The 13,226-nt window shown below is 33.2% G+C and overlaps 1 protein-coding gene and 1 long non-coding RNA gene across 2 annotated transcripts; one reads left to right on the forward strand and one right to left on the reverse strand.

Moving 5' to 3' along the window:
* Positions 1-2,380: 2,380 nt before the first annotated feature.
* LOC107813145 (WAT1-related protein At1g68170-like) lies at positions 2,381-7,135 on the reverse strand. The gene is made up of 8 exons (XM_016638361.2): positions 6,830-7,135; positions 5,532-5,594; positions 4,646-4,762; positions 4,226-4,478; positions 3,432-3,590; positions 3,095-3,246; positions 2,816-2,952; positions 2,381-2,647 (listed from the first exon to the last, which is right to left on the reverse strand). Exons 1-8 carry the CDS (start codon positions 7,018-7,020, stop codon positions 2,595-2,597), a joined length of 1,125 nt encoding a protein of 374 aa, XP_016493847.1. The 5' UTR covers positions 7,021-7,135; the 3' UTR covers positions 2,381-2,594.
* A 2,950-nt stretch (positions 7,136-10,085) lies between these two features.
* LOC142166252 (uncharacterized) lies at positions 10,086-12,730 on the forward strand. The gene is made up of 2 exons (XR_012696491.1): positions 10,086-12,105; positions 12,272-12,730. It is a non-coding gene; the product is annotated as an uncharacterized LOC142166252 (long non-coding RNA).
* Positions 12,731-13,226: the final 496 nt, after the last annotated feature.

Genomic DNA, 13,226 nt, shown 5'->3' on the forward strand with positions numbered 1-13,226 from the left:
TATTTGTATGTTAGTTGCATTATTTGAACAAAATACTTCAAGAGGAGACTTGAAACAGTTTGAGATGTTATTGTTCTTAATGGACTATTTTGGAATGGTTCTTTCTATGAACTTTAAATGGTTGGAAACCACGAAAAATAACTTTTTATGATGTTGTTATTATAAATATATTATCTACATGTTGCTTGCTATTGGTACTGTGAATATGAAGAGAAAGGACAACATAACAATGGAAAGTTGTACTTGTTGTTGTTGGATTGTTGGGCTGTTTGAGGGTGATTTAGAAGATGAATAGGAGGTTAGAAGTCCCCCATTGTACTTTAATATCATTGGATATGTTATTAAGTTAATTAATGAATGACTTTGGGATTAAAGGGTTCAAAAGGGATTCAATTCGAACTTGCCACTCGTTGTTTTAAATAGTAATTTTGTTGGTAATGTTTATGCACTTGTTATTGTGTAGATTGATTTGTGCTGTGGTGTTGAAAGTATATATTTGAAGGTTGTATGCGTTCTTGTTGGTTTGTGGACTTGGGAAATTAATGAAAACAGGGGAGATGCTGTCCGTTTTAATATAAAATAAGCTTGTTGTTTGATATGCGGTAATTGCATCTTTCGTAGCTTAACGATAGCCTTATTATTGTTGTTGTAGATTAAAGTGCACGAGACGAGTTCAACGTTATTTTTGGACAGATTGTGATAAGGTATGTTACAGCTAAACCGTTTCTTTATTTTGGCATGATCCTGTAACTGCATGCGTTTGATAACGAGACATAAAGAGAAGTTTGTACTCTTGAATTTATGTCCATTATCCTAGTCTCATAAGTTATAGTATTTTCCCTTATCAGACTTTTATTTTTAGTTAAGTATTATCTTCTTCCAGTGAAGAGAGCAAAGGGTGTATATATGTATACAGTATTACTGTGTTGTCACCACCACCGAGCTATAATCGGTGGGCAAGACCCTATTGGACAACCTCTGATCAGATGGTAAGTTATACACCGAGCTTACTACAGCCGAGTGCCTATGAGCGATCCCAGGATGGTCGAGTTACCGAGCCTAGTATGACCAAGCGTCTATGAGCATGCCTACTACGGCTAAGCAATTACATGTACCGAGCATTATAGAGTTGGACAACTATTTTACTTACTATATTGTGAGAGCGGAATCAGTATCAACAGATAAACATATCTTCAAATCATCTTTGACTCCCAGTAAATTTCAGTTATTATATTATCAGTTCAATTTTAGCTTTCAATTGTTCTACTGCCTTACATACTCGGTATATTGTTTCGTACTGATGTCCTTTTGGCCTAAAATACTACATTTCATGCATGCAGGTTCAGATAGACAGATGGGTAGACCTCCTTAGTAGGCGTTTTTCGAGTTCAGGTTGATCAGTAAGCTCCACGTCCTTCGAAGTTGTCGGTCCAGGGTTTTCAGTACATATTATATATATATATATATAGGCCGGGGGCCCTGTTCCGACCACAGTACAACCATCAGCAGAGGCTTGTAGACATATCTTGTCAGTCAGTGTAGTATGTTGGGCTTATGTTGGTTTGTCAGCTGTAGTAGTTATGACGACCTTGCCGGCCCACCTTTATACTGAGGTTCAGTTGGAGCTAGTCTCCATTTAATTTTATATTTTATTTCACAAATTGTCCTGCAATGTGGTCCTATGGCCAAAGTATCACATTGTATGTTCATAGTCCCTCAGTCTGAAGTTGGTACGCTCGGTCAAGTGAAGCACCGGGTGCCGGTCTTGTCTCCTCAGGTTTGGAGCATGACAACCATATGGGGTGGTTTTTAACTTTTAGCCTTTAGGGCATGTTACCTAACTAATGGCAAAATTTTAAAGTCAAAAGTCAAACGTTTTGCCAATTGATCGAGTAACATGCCCCTAAGATCAAAAGTTCAGGATCAGCTCTAAAATCATTTGTGAACTTTACAGGAATGCACATAATAAATGATATAAAGGGGCGGGACCTGGGCTGGACCTAGAATAAATGGGCAAGCTCATCATGCGTGTTAGGGCTTTGAAGTTTCTTTTGTGTCCTTTTATTTCCACAAAATTGCACGGAGTGTCCCTGCGGGATTGCTGTTCATTTTATGTCCTGTTTTAAAAAGTTGTGCAAAAATAGGCGTTTTTTGTTTTATAAGCAAGACAAGTAACCTTTTGTCCTTCTATTCTTCCACTTTTTTATTCAAACTCTTTTTCTTTACCGAGAACACCATACTTCTTCAACCATACCAATTAGTAGTAAATTTTTTACTATATTAGTGCATAAAACTTAAACTTTTATCTATCAATCATTTTATCATTGAGCAAACTTGTGCTTGAAAATGGTTAATAATGTACAAGTTGACTGCACTATAATGTTGGAAGACTTATCAATAATCATTATGTCTACTATATTTTGCACAGTGCCCATTAATGGGTATTGCATTAGATGTTACAATTATCATTTAAGGTGGCTATGTAATATATTGACGGTTATATCAAATGACAAAACTAGAACTCCTTTCTTCATTTGAATAGTGTTGCCACTCCTAACTTTGTGGAAGAATAGCCAAGAAACACTTTTTAACTCCTATTCGGGCATGCCTTGCTTTATTGTTGCAGCAGAGCCTGTAAGTTGTCCACCTATGCATAAACAAAAATAATATTAATTAGTTGCTCGTTAAAAGAATGAGAAGATTTGCACAAATAATTAGTTAGAACTTTCTAATCATTCATTGAGGCATATATAACTAAACTTGAGTAGAATGAATTAAAACATAATTAAGTTAGAGTGCTAAAAGTTAATGTTACCTTGATTTTGAGGAGCTTCTAAATCATTTTTTTGGGATGCTTCCTTGGATATTATAAACTTTGACGCCTTCATATCTTTTCCTTTTCCCCATAGTACCACATATAAGCCCATTATAATAAAAAATCCACCTAATACACTGTCCATGTCCAACAAGTTAGCCCAATAAAAATGGATATCAAAAGTTTAACGACTGTTTTTTCTAGCTTAATAATGATTAGCTACAATTTAAAAGGATCAAATTTTTTATAATAGGAGGAAAAATAATAATTTAAGTTTACCTTCCAAGATACAATGTCTCATCAAGTAGTAAAGAACTAGCCAATGCCACAAAAAGCAGTATTAAAGGGTTGAAGACAGAGACAAATAGAGGGCCTCTTTTTTGAGAGCACCATGTCATCAAAATTACCACAATTCCAGACCCTAATGTTCCCTACATAAACAACACTATATATTAGCAACCATATAGTATTATATGTGCATATCAAATTATCTAATAACAATAATAATTTGATGTGTGCGCAAGCTAACTCAGACGCTATAGTTATAAAAAAAAACATCGGCAATCTTTATATGTAAAAATTTTCAATTAACAACTAATTAAGAATGTGTTCTTACTAGATAGACAACAACGAATAATCTTCTGTTCCAACCAAGTTTCCATTGAGCACTTTCTCTGTCGAAGCATAATGCAAAAATGACTGATTGAATGGATCCCATTAAGCTCATTAACGCTGTACTTGAGTAATAGCATGGGTAGTTTTTACTTACCTTTGCCTATTGAAAAACAAAAAACAAGCACCACCATTAGTTCTTCACAGATTGAAACTTTAAGAATATTGAACATTATTGATTCAACTGAGATACAACAAGACTACTCAGAATATATATATATATATATATATATATATATAAAATAAATAGATTGTTTTGTTAGTTTGATTTGGTAGTTAAACAAATTATAAATTTAAAATACATAGACAAACAAACGAAGATTCTGAACTAAATGTTTAGTTTAGTCCAAATTGACCCGTGAATTAATCTTAACCGAACTAATTTTTCGACAGGTTGTGACTTAATGATTCATGGGACAATTTGCTTTCACCAGCCCAAATTTTGCCAACCTGCTCAGTTGACACCCTTACTTTTTTTTATATATACTTAATTCGGAATATCATAGCTAATTTACTTTGCTTGCTTATTGTTAGGAATACAATCTAGTGTGTTGGTATAAGTAACAATAAATAATAATTCTCCTTAAATGTTGTGACGGAAGTAATTAACCATGTATACAATTACAATATATATTATGCAAGCAAATTAAATGCCACAATAAAAGTTTACATATCTCAATTTAATTAAAAAGAAAAAAGAAAAGCAAAAAAGACAGAATAGAGGAATTATATACTTACCAATAATACTATCCACAGTGAATAACAAATGCAAGAGGTAATGGCGAGTACAATTCCCAAAGCAAAAGTGCCAGGTAATTTCTTATTGTGTGATGTTGCTTCATTAGAATGATGTAACAAATCAATTTTGATAGGCCACATATGCACCTCTAAACCTTTGTATAATGTCAATACCATTGCTCCACCAATACATATCATTGTCCCCATCACCTTAGCTTTCCCACTTGCTTTATCAAATGATAAATTCTCGAACCTATGAACATTAGAATAAAAAAGTCATCATGTTAATGACATATTCTCTACGTTTTTTACAAGCTGACTAAAATTATTGAAGATTTTGAAAAGAAAACCTTAGAATATATGAAATTCTGGTCGTCAAAATAGAACATGATAACTAAATGAATTATGCAGGATATCTACCTGAGAAGGACTGCTATGACAAAAGTCATTGCTGGAATAAGATTGTATATTGCGGTTGCAAACGTCGCAGATGTCAATATCACACTTGTATAAAATAATATCGAAAACAACGAACCCCTGAGAATATACAATTACAAGTAAGATGACATGAATTTGTTAGCTCTAGAATTATGGTAAAACATATTACTCGTAGTAAATTATGTTTATATCAACAGTCATTTATGCTGGTCAATTAAGAGACAATTTGATGCATGGTGGTGTTTCTTTTCAATTTGTTAGTAGAGATAGAATCTTTACCAAAAAATTACTATCCAATATTATACTCCCTTAATATGGATCATAACGAAAAGCATTGCCATGTTGCGCATTATTACGCCTATCCAAGAGTATGCTATCTAGAGAATCTGTAACGAAAGTAGACAGCGAATATCAATTGGATTAATATGATAAATGATAGTGATTGTTTTAAAATATTAATGACTCATTTGTCTGATATCATAAGCTGATTCTTGGCAAAAGTTTAAGCAAACTAAATGGCCATTATAGATAGAGAATGTGTTCTGGGGATTGGGATAGACATAAACGTTTTTTCCAAGATATTTTTTATCCTCCCTAAACAGATTGAACACCTTTTAAGTTGATCTTTTTATTCTTTTTATGTAATTAAATCCAATTTTCTTGTTTTAATTGATGTTTTGTAGATAAAGTATAGTAGTAGTATACTTGACATTTCATTACGAAGTTACATATTGGTCCCAGTAGTTTGGGTGAATTATATTCATCTCCCATGTAGTTATCTTGTATTACAATTATCCACCCTTAAGTTTTGAGAATATGTTTCCGCCCCTTATATTTGTTGAAAGTCAAGAGTCGCAGCATAACTTACCCTAGTAGCCCCGACAGAAATGCTTGCAAAATGACAGTCCAAGTTAGTTTTGGCCGCTTATTCCTGCAAAAAAGAGACCAAAAGCATTTCTTGTCAAACAAAATATTTGTATTAAAACTCAAAGAATAATGATTTTTTTTCTTTAAAAGAGAACTAGATTATACTTTACCAACTTTCTAAATATTTGCATCTTGTTGTAATTTTTTAGTTGAAATATCACAATGTATTTTTCCTGAAAATTTTAAATACATGCCAACTTTACCATGTAAATTTATCCGAATAAACTTTTAATTTTAAAAAATGACATTTCAGCAAGGTAATTTTTTAACATAGTCTTATTGCTTAATAAAATAAAAGCTAAAGCAATTCTATATAAGATAAAAGAATCAGGTGGATACTAAATGGGGTCAGAGTATCTTGTTGACTTGTCCAAAAAGTCTTATATAGTCAAAGATCCATTTGTCACCAGTAAAAAAAGAGAAGAAAAGCAAAAGACAGAGATAATTATTTTGAAATTGAAAATAAGAATAAAAAGGACACAAACATAATGTGGTGCAGCAATAGTTAAAAGTGTATATAATAGACTTAGCGGGGTCAAAAGCGAAACTCAGAAAGGTAGAGGCAAATATTCTTTTCTCAATATCATGTAGATAAACATACCCACAAGTTTTTATTAGTACTGTTAAGTATCACAACTTACAAGTTTTTCTATTTGAAAAAGATTGTTTTAAATTATTATTATTTTTATTTTTTTGGTTTCTTTTTAACAATTATCTACTATCTTGAAACTTTTCTTTCCCTATCGGTAACATCAAAAAGATATAAATACTAAACAGTTATACTATGATTTAACATAAGTTGTCTATATGCCCAGAATTATTATGACTAAAATTTTGATGAAGATTTTTCAGTATCAATCTGGTATTACCTAGAATATAATTTAACTTCTATACACACTAAAAAGGCAGTCACGTGTCCAAGGCATACCGCATTCACTCAGGATTCAGGGAAGGACTGCATTGTAAGGGGTGTGATGTAGACATCCCACCCTAATGCGAGCATTAGTGACTATTTCCATACGGCTTGAATCCATGATCTATAAATCACAAGAAGACAACTGTACCATTGCTCAAAGACTAGCTCTCCTTCGACTTTCATACCCGCTGACAATGTAAATATCTTTAACGGTAGCATGTCAATAATTGAAGGTTACCTTCATTATCATTTGATGGCCTGTGATAAGTCTAATTTACATAGGAATATTGATTGAAAAGCAAGAAGATTGACAAATTAATTACCATTCAACGACGATAGCGATAGGAGCAAGAAAGGCAGTGGCAAAGATCCACCTATAAGCAACCATAACTCTCATAGTCATACCATCATCTGCTGCTACTTTTGACAATATAATGTTTCCTCCTAGCAACACTGCTGCCAAAGTCATAGCTCCTACATGTTTCACTCTTTGAAATCCTGTATAATTCTCCATAGTATTATTGACAGAAGAGAGAAAATTAAAGGAACTGTGTATTTAGCTAAGGAAGAAGAATAAGCACAATATTAGAGTAATAAGATGCAAAATGTTGGAGAGAAGCACAATGAAATGAGCAAACTCTTTGGCCTTTTTATTAGCGAAATTGCGTGTTTATGCAGCACAAAACTTTTTCTTGCATGCATGCACCATCTTACAGACAAGTCATATCTTATACTACTTTTTTTTTTTCATTTAATAAACAAAAAGCTTTATTGTGGAATAGTTAGTCTTTTCAAAGGGATATATTAATGCTTTAATTTCAATACACAAACATGTTTGAGGGGCCACTCCATCCACCTTATACTGTCTCTATCTAAGGCTTTATGTCATCAAATAATACTGACCTTTTTGCCTATTTTAGGGTAACCTAATTATAAATTAGTATATCTTTATTAATGTGGTTAATTGGTTGATTTCCCATATTTCTATACACATGTTTCCTTAGCTGATTGACCATAGGGCGGCCGTGGCCGGTAGTAGTTAGCCATCATTGGCGGCTTAACTCACCTTTGTTAGATTATCGAACTACATTTACTATAAACAGTTATATAAATTTATTTAAATAATCTGAATAGCGTAAAATTATTTATTCTATAAGGTTAATTAGTTAAAGTACCAAAAGATAGAAAAAACAAAACCTTGACTACTTTTTGGACTATTGGATATGTTGGTAGCCCTTAAAATTAAGCCACAATTTTCAATATGATCCGTATCTTCTATGCATGGGTGCCCTTTAAAAGCTTAGCACAGAAGATCTCTTAATTTGGTGTTTATTTTGTAAAATATAAGATACCAGTATCATAACTTTATACATGTTTTTACACATCTCATTGTGAGTCGTGTGGAAATACAATTATAAGAAAAAATAATTGTTTCCCTGTAAACTGCTAAGCACGTAGAAGCAAGAACCACACAGCAATGAATGTGGTCAGTTGATATTGCCAATAATTGTTGGGAAAGAAAAAAGATATTGCCAATAATTGGGAATTATATAGATGGTCAAGTTATCCAAATTGGAAGATACTAATTACTATAATTATATATCATTTGCCAAAAAGGATATTTTGATGATCCCTTGTCTCACTTTAGAAGACCGCTGGACCCGTTTAATTAACTAGTTAGAGGTTGAGAATGTTGTTTCAAATGTCTTTTTTTTTTCTTTCTTTTCTGGCCAAATGTGGACCTTTTTGGTCAACAATTTAATTCTTTACCCATTAAATTAACTCACTGGAGTTAAATTAACATTTTAATTCTTGAAAGTTGACGGCATTTATATAAAAATGTTTTTTTAAATTATTAAAAATGTGACATACCTTTTGTAAAGACCAGAGTTAGTCTTGATTCATGAATAAAATCATGTTTTCGTATAAGAAAAAAATATTTCAACACCGAAACTTAATATGACTGCAATCCGTCTTTAATTGGATTTGGTTTTCGTCCAATTTACAGATTAACATAAGGAATTGATAAAGCAACTAATATAACGAACTAAAATGAAGAAAGATAACATATATGTCTACTGTGAGCATACATTGAACAGAGTTCTTATATAGGATTTTCTTCTTCTTCTTCTTTGTACCAATAATTTGGAAACAGTCTCTTGACCTTCTCAAGATAGGGTTAAAATTTGTGTACACAATATCTTCTTTAGAACCCACTTATAAAATTATACTGAATTTATTATTATTATTATTATTATTTCTTTGTACCAATAATTTGGATTTTCCAGCATCATGTCTTGATAGCAGTAGTAGTTGATAGAGAATGGGGAAAAAAAAGGATAGTGGAAGGGAGTGGGGAAAAAAGATAGTGGAAAAATTGATATATTTTGTCTCAAGTATGTCAACATAAGACATTACCTAGTGTTGGAAAGATTCCAAGTAAGTACCCATGTTCTCTGTATGCTTACTAGGAAAAGAATCCTACGACTTCTGTTTTTTAGGGTTCTTGGTTTTTTAAGCTAGTGGACATAATAATGTTAGATTACGAAAGAACACAGAAATTGGAGCCAGAAATGTTTAGGCCCCTTTTAGAAATAAGTTTGAAAGGCTATGAATCAAAGTTAATTCTCAAACAGTTTAAATTTTATGCTCAATAATATAATATATATTTAGACATTCAAATTATTTATAAGTTAATTGCAATTAAGTTTCTATAATAATAATAATAAAAATAAAAATAATAACTAACCTACTATTACATATTAAGATTCACTGATAGTATAAAAGATTCTTTATACTAGAATGTGATCTTCACGTATTTGGTTCAAATATGGTTTTACTAGAGTTAGTGTTTCAGTTGCCAACTTATGAAAGAATTACATTTGATACTGTCTATCACAATCTATTTTAAAGAGTTATGTTTAGGAACCAATCTTATTTGATGTGTTGCTAAATTGCCACTGGTCTAACAAAAATTTCATGAAAAATGAGGATCAATTGTCAATTAGGTAACAATTAGTATCAAATATGGTCTGAATTAAGATAAAACCAACTGCCATTAATTAGTATTTCAATTAGTGTTCCACTTACATAATCAGTGCACGTCATTTTCCAATGGGCATGGCATGGGAAGGTATATAGAAAGGCCTGATATAGCTTATGTAAAAGTTAGTGTCAACAAGCTCGATCTAAAAGTGGAAGCGACACTAAGTAGTTATTTTTAAGCATGTTGTTTAAATATATTTATATTTTACAATGTATTTAAAGATTAGCTAATTCGCTCAAATTTCAGGACGCGACATCATAAAGTTTAAACCTTAAGATTCAAACTTTAGAACATCATGTCCTAAAATGTGAATATTGTGTCCAGAAATTCGAATCTTCCGTCAAAAATTTTAAATTAACAGTTCAGAAATTCAAGACACTTAGTCCTTAAATTCAAAATAGCAGCTTAAAAATTAATGACGCTATGTCCTGAATTTCAAATTAGCAACTCAAAAATTGAGGATATTTTTTTTTGACCCACAGTGTAGAACTTTTATTCCAGATAAAACAATTGCAAAGGAGGGGGCTAGGCCTGACCTCCTTGTGCAAAAGGAATGGAAATCCATTAAGAACATAGTGACATGAAAGCCTAATTTCTCCAAAAAAAATAAACTTGTGTCTAATGTGTCTTCCATGTGATCCTACCAGCTAGCAGTAACAGGCTATGGTAGTTCAAAGAACCATCCTGGGTGTGTGGTTGCTCTAATCCTGAAGGAAGGCATTTGGAGTTTGTCCACTCTTAGATATCCTTTTGTCTCGCAAGGCGGATCATTTTCTTGCATGTATATCTTGTCCTCCATGATAATAGTTGCATGTTTTGCAAGTGAATCAGATACAATGTTTCCTTCCCTAAAGCAATGACATACTTCAATATTTCTATGTGATATCTTTTCTTTGATAGCTGCTATGTCCTTGTGAAGCCTCCATGGTGGTTTTGCTTTTCCTTGAATCATTTGAACTACCAGTAGTGAGTCTAGTTCCACAGTTAACTTGTTGAATTATTGTTCACAACACCATGTGATTCCAAAGAGCGCAGCCTGCAATTCACTAAAATTGTTAGTCAAGAATTGAATAGGATTAGCATAAGCCATTACCATATCTCCATTTCCCCTTCTAACAATCCCTCCAGCTCCTACTTTACCCAGCGTCATCATACAGCTGCTATCAGAGTTTAGTTTCCAATTATCCTCTTCTGAGTTAATCCAAGTAACCATGATGCCTCACAGTCTGGGTTGGTAATTATCCGCAATGTGGCATATATCATTCCAACACCATTCTTCCTCCATTCTGCTAAATTTCTTTCCAATAGCAGTTTTAATTAGAAACACTATTTGTTGGCATATTCCGGTAATGGTTGCAGTCTTCTGGTTTTACTTTTTTGTGCACCTGGCCTTCCAGATCTCCCAACCAGTGATAATGAGAGTTATGTGAAGAATAAGTTTGTGCAATTGGTTCTTAGAATGTTGGTTCCACTATTGGTATGGCATATTGTTGATACCACTAGCCCTACAATTGATGCCAAGTGGGCTTGAAATGATATGCCATACCCTTTTGGCTATGTCTCCTTCCACAAAAATATGTTGCAAGTTCTCTTCCTTAGATTGTTTGCAGCAACAATACCTGGAGACTAATTGGAATCCAAATCTCAAATTAATATTATCTAGTGAAAGTTTGTTTTTCAACAGTCTCCACAAGAAGAAGAAAATCTTGAAGGGGATTTATTTGGACCACACTTTACTGAAAAGTGCATTATCATTGTCCCTTTGTCTCAGAATTTGTAACGCAGATGCACAAGAGAAGTTTCCAAATGATGAAGGCTTCCAAATTGCCTGATCTCCATTTTCACTGTCTCTATAATACTTACAATATTTTGTGGGACTTCATTAAAAGGGTGTCAATATCCCAGCTATTATTTTGAATGAATTCCTTCACTTTAGTATTTCTTGGTTTATAGGCGAGGTTAACTGAGGAGTTTATAGGACCATCATCTGTCCAATTATCCCACAAGAATAGCAAGTTCGCCTCATTCACTCTCCATAGAATGTTAGTTTCCACTTTGTTTCTGATATTTATCAGGCTCCTCCATGCATTAGAGTCTTTTAGAATTTCTTTTCTTGGCAATTAAGTTGCTTTTTGGACAGTATTTGGCGATCATGAACCTAGTCCAGAGGTTGTTTTCATTTCTGAGTCTCCACCACCTCTTAGCTAAGAAGGTTTCACATATATCATGAATTCTCTTGAATCCAATACCACCCTCTTCTCTTGGAAAACACATTTTAGCCCAGGAGCTCCAGTGGTATTTGTTTTTACTTTCATTATGCCCCTAGAAGAAATTAGCAAAATACATCTAAATTTGATTCATCATTGTGACCAGTGAAAGCATAGCAGCTAGCAGGTGAAGTGTCTGAGACTGAAGTATATGTTTAATGATAACTGCTCTATCTCCTGGTGACAGAAACCTTTCTTGCCATCCGCCTGCTTTTGCCAAGACTTTGGTGGTAATGTCAGTAAAGTGACTGATTTTTTTCCTTCCAGCGTATATGAGACATCCTAGGTAGGTGAACGGGAATTGTGAGTGCTTTATCCAGTCCACTTCTTGATCCTTCTTTTGTGATGATTATCGATACTCTCATGTGTCAAGAAAAAGCTTTTTTCTTTGTTGATCTCTTGACCTGATGCTTCTTGATACATTCTCAATTGCTTCATAATGTGTTTTATAGATCTCTTGTTTGCAGAAGAGAAGAGTACAAGATCATCAACATAACAAAGGTGATTAATCTGAGGTCCATTTTTATGCATAGAGAACCCAACAAAGTCATCCCTGAGGTGAAGCTGTTTAAGAGCTCTCTGGTCAAGCATTCAACAACAATAATGAATAGTGAAAGAGAGAAGGGATCCCCTTGTTTCAACCTGTCTAGAGCTATTGATGATAATAGAGTACCAATTATTAGAAATTAGTCTATATATTAGTCCAATGACCAATTCAGAAAATCCTACTTTTTTGAGTACAGAGGTGAAAAATGTCCAGGACAACTTATCATATGCCTTAGATATATCCAGCTTCCTTGCTATATCTTTTTCACTTTTCTTCTTATTGATGCTATGTATAATCTCCTGGGTAAGTAGAATATTTTCTGTTATAAGTCTGCCTTTCACAAAGGCAGACTGGTTTTCAAAAATAATCCTTGGAAGTAGGGGAATGATTCTCGTTGTCAGGATCTTAGAAATAATTTTGTTGGTGAAGTTGCACAAACTTATTAGTCTCATTTACGAAAAGTTGTCAGGGGACTTAACCTTAGGAATAAGAACTAAGCATGTGTGAGTGTAATATTTTGTTAGGTTGACTCCCCTAAAGAAAGCTGAAACAAACTCTGTAACATTATTCTTGACTATTCTTCATGTAGTTTGGAAAAAAGACCATTAAATCCATCTGCCCTGCTGCGCTGTTTGGGTCCATAGAAAAGATGGCCTCTTTGATCTCTTCCTTAGTAGGTTTTTGCATTATATGTTCATTATCTTCATCTGTAATCAATCTATCACACCTTCTTAGAATGTCCATATCACTAGTACTATTTGGTTGAGTAAAAATACCGTTGAAATGATCAATTGCAGCTTGTGCTATTTCTTTATTCCCTTCAATCCAATCACCATTCTCATTTTTTATTTTATGAATTT

This window comes from Nicotiana tabacum, chromosome 11, assembly GCF_000715075.1.
Source record: "Nicotiana tabacum cultivar K326 chromosome 11, ASM71507v2, whole genome shotgun sequence".
Classification (NCBI taxonomy): Eukaryota; Viridiplantae; Streptophyta; class Magnoliopsida; order Solanales; family Solanaceae; genus Nicotiana; species Nicotiana tabacum.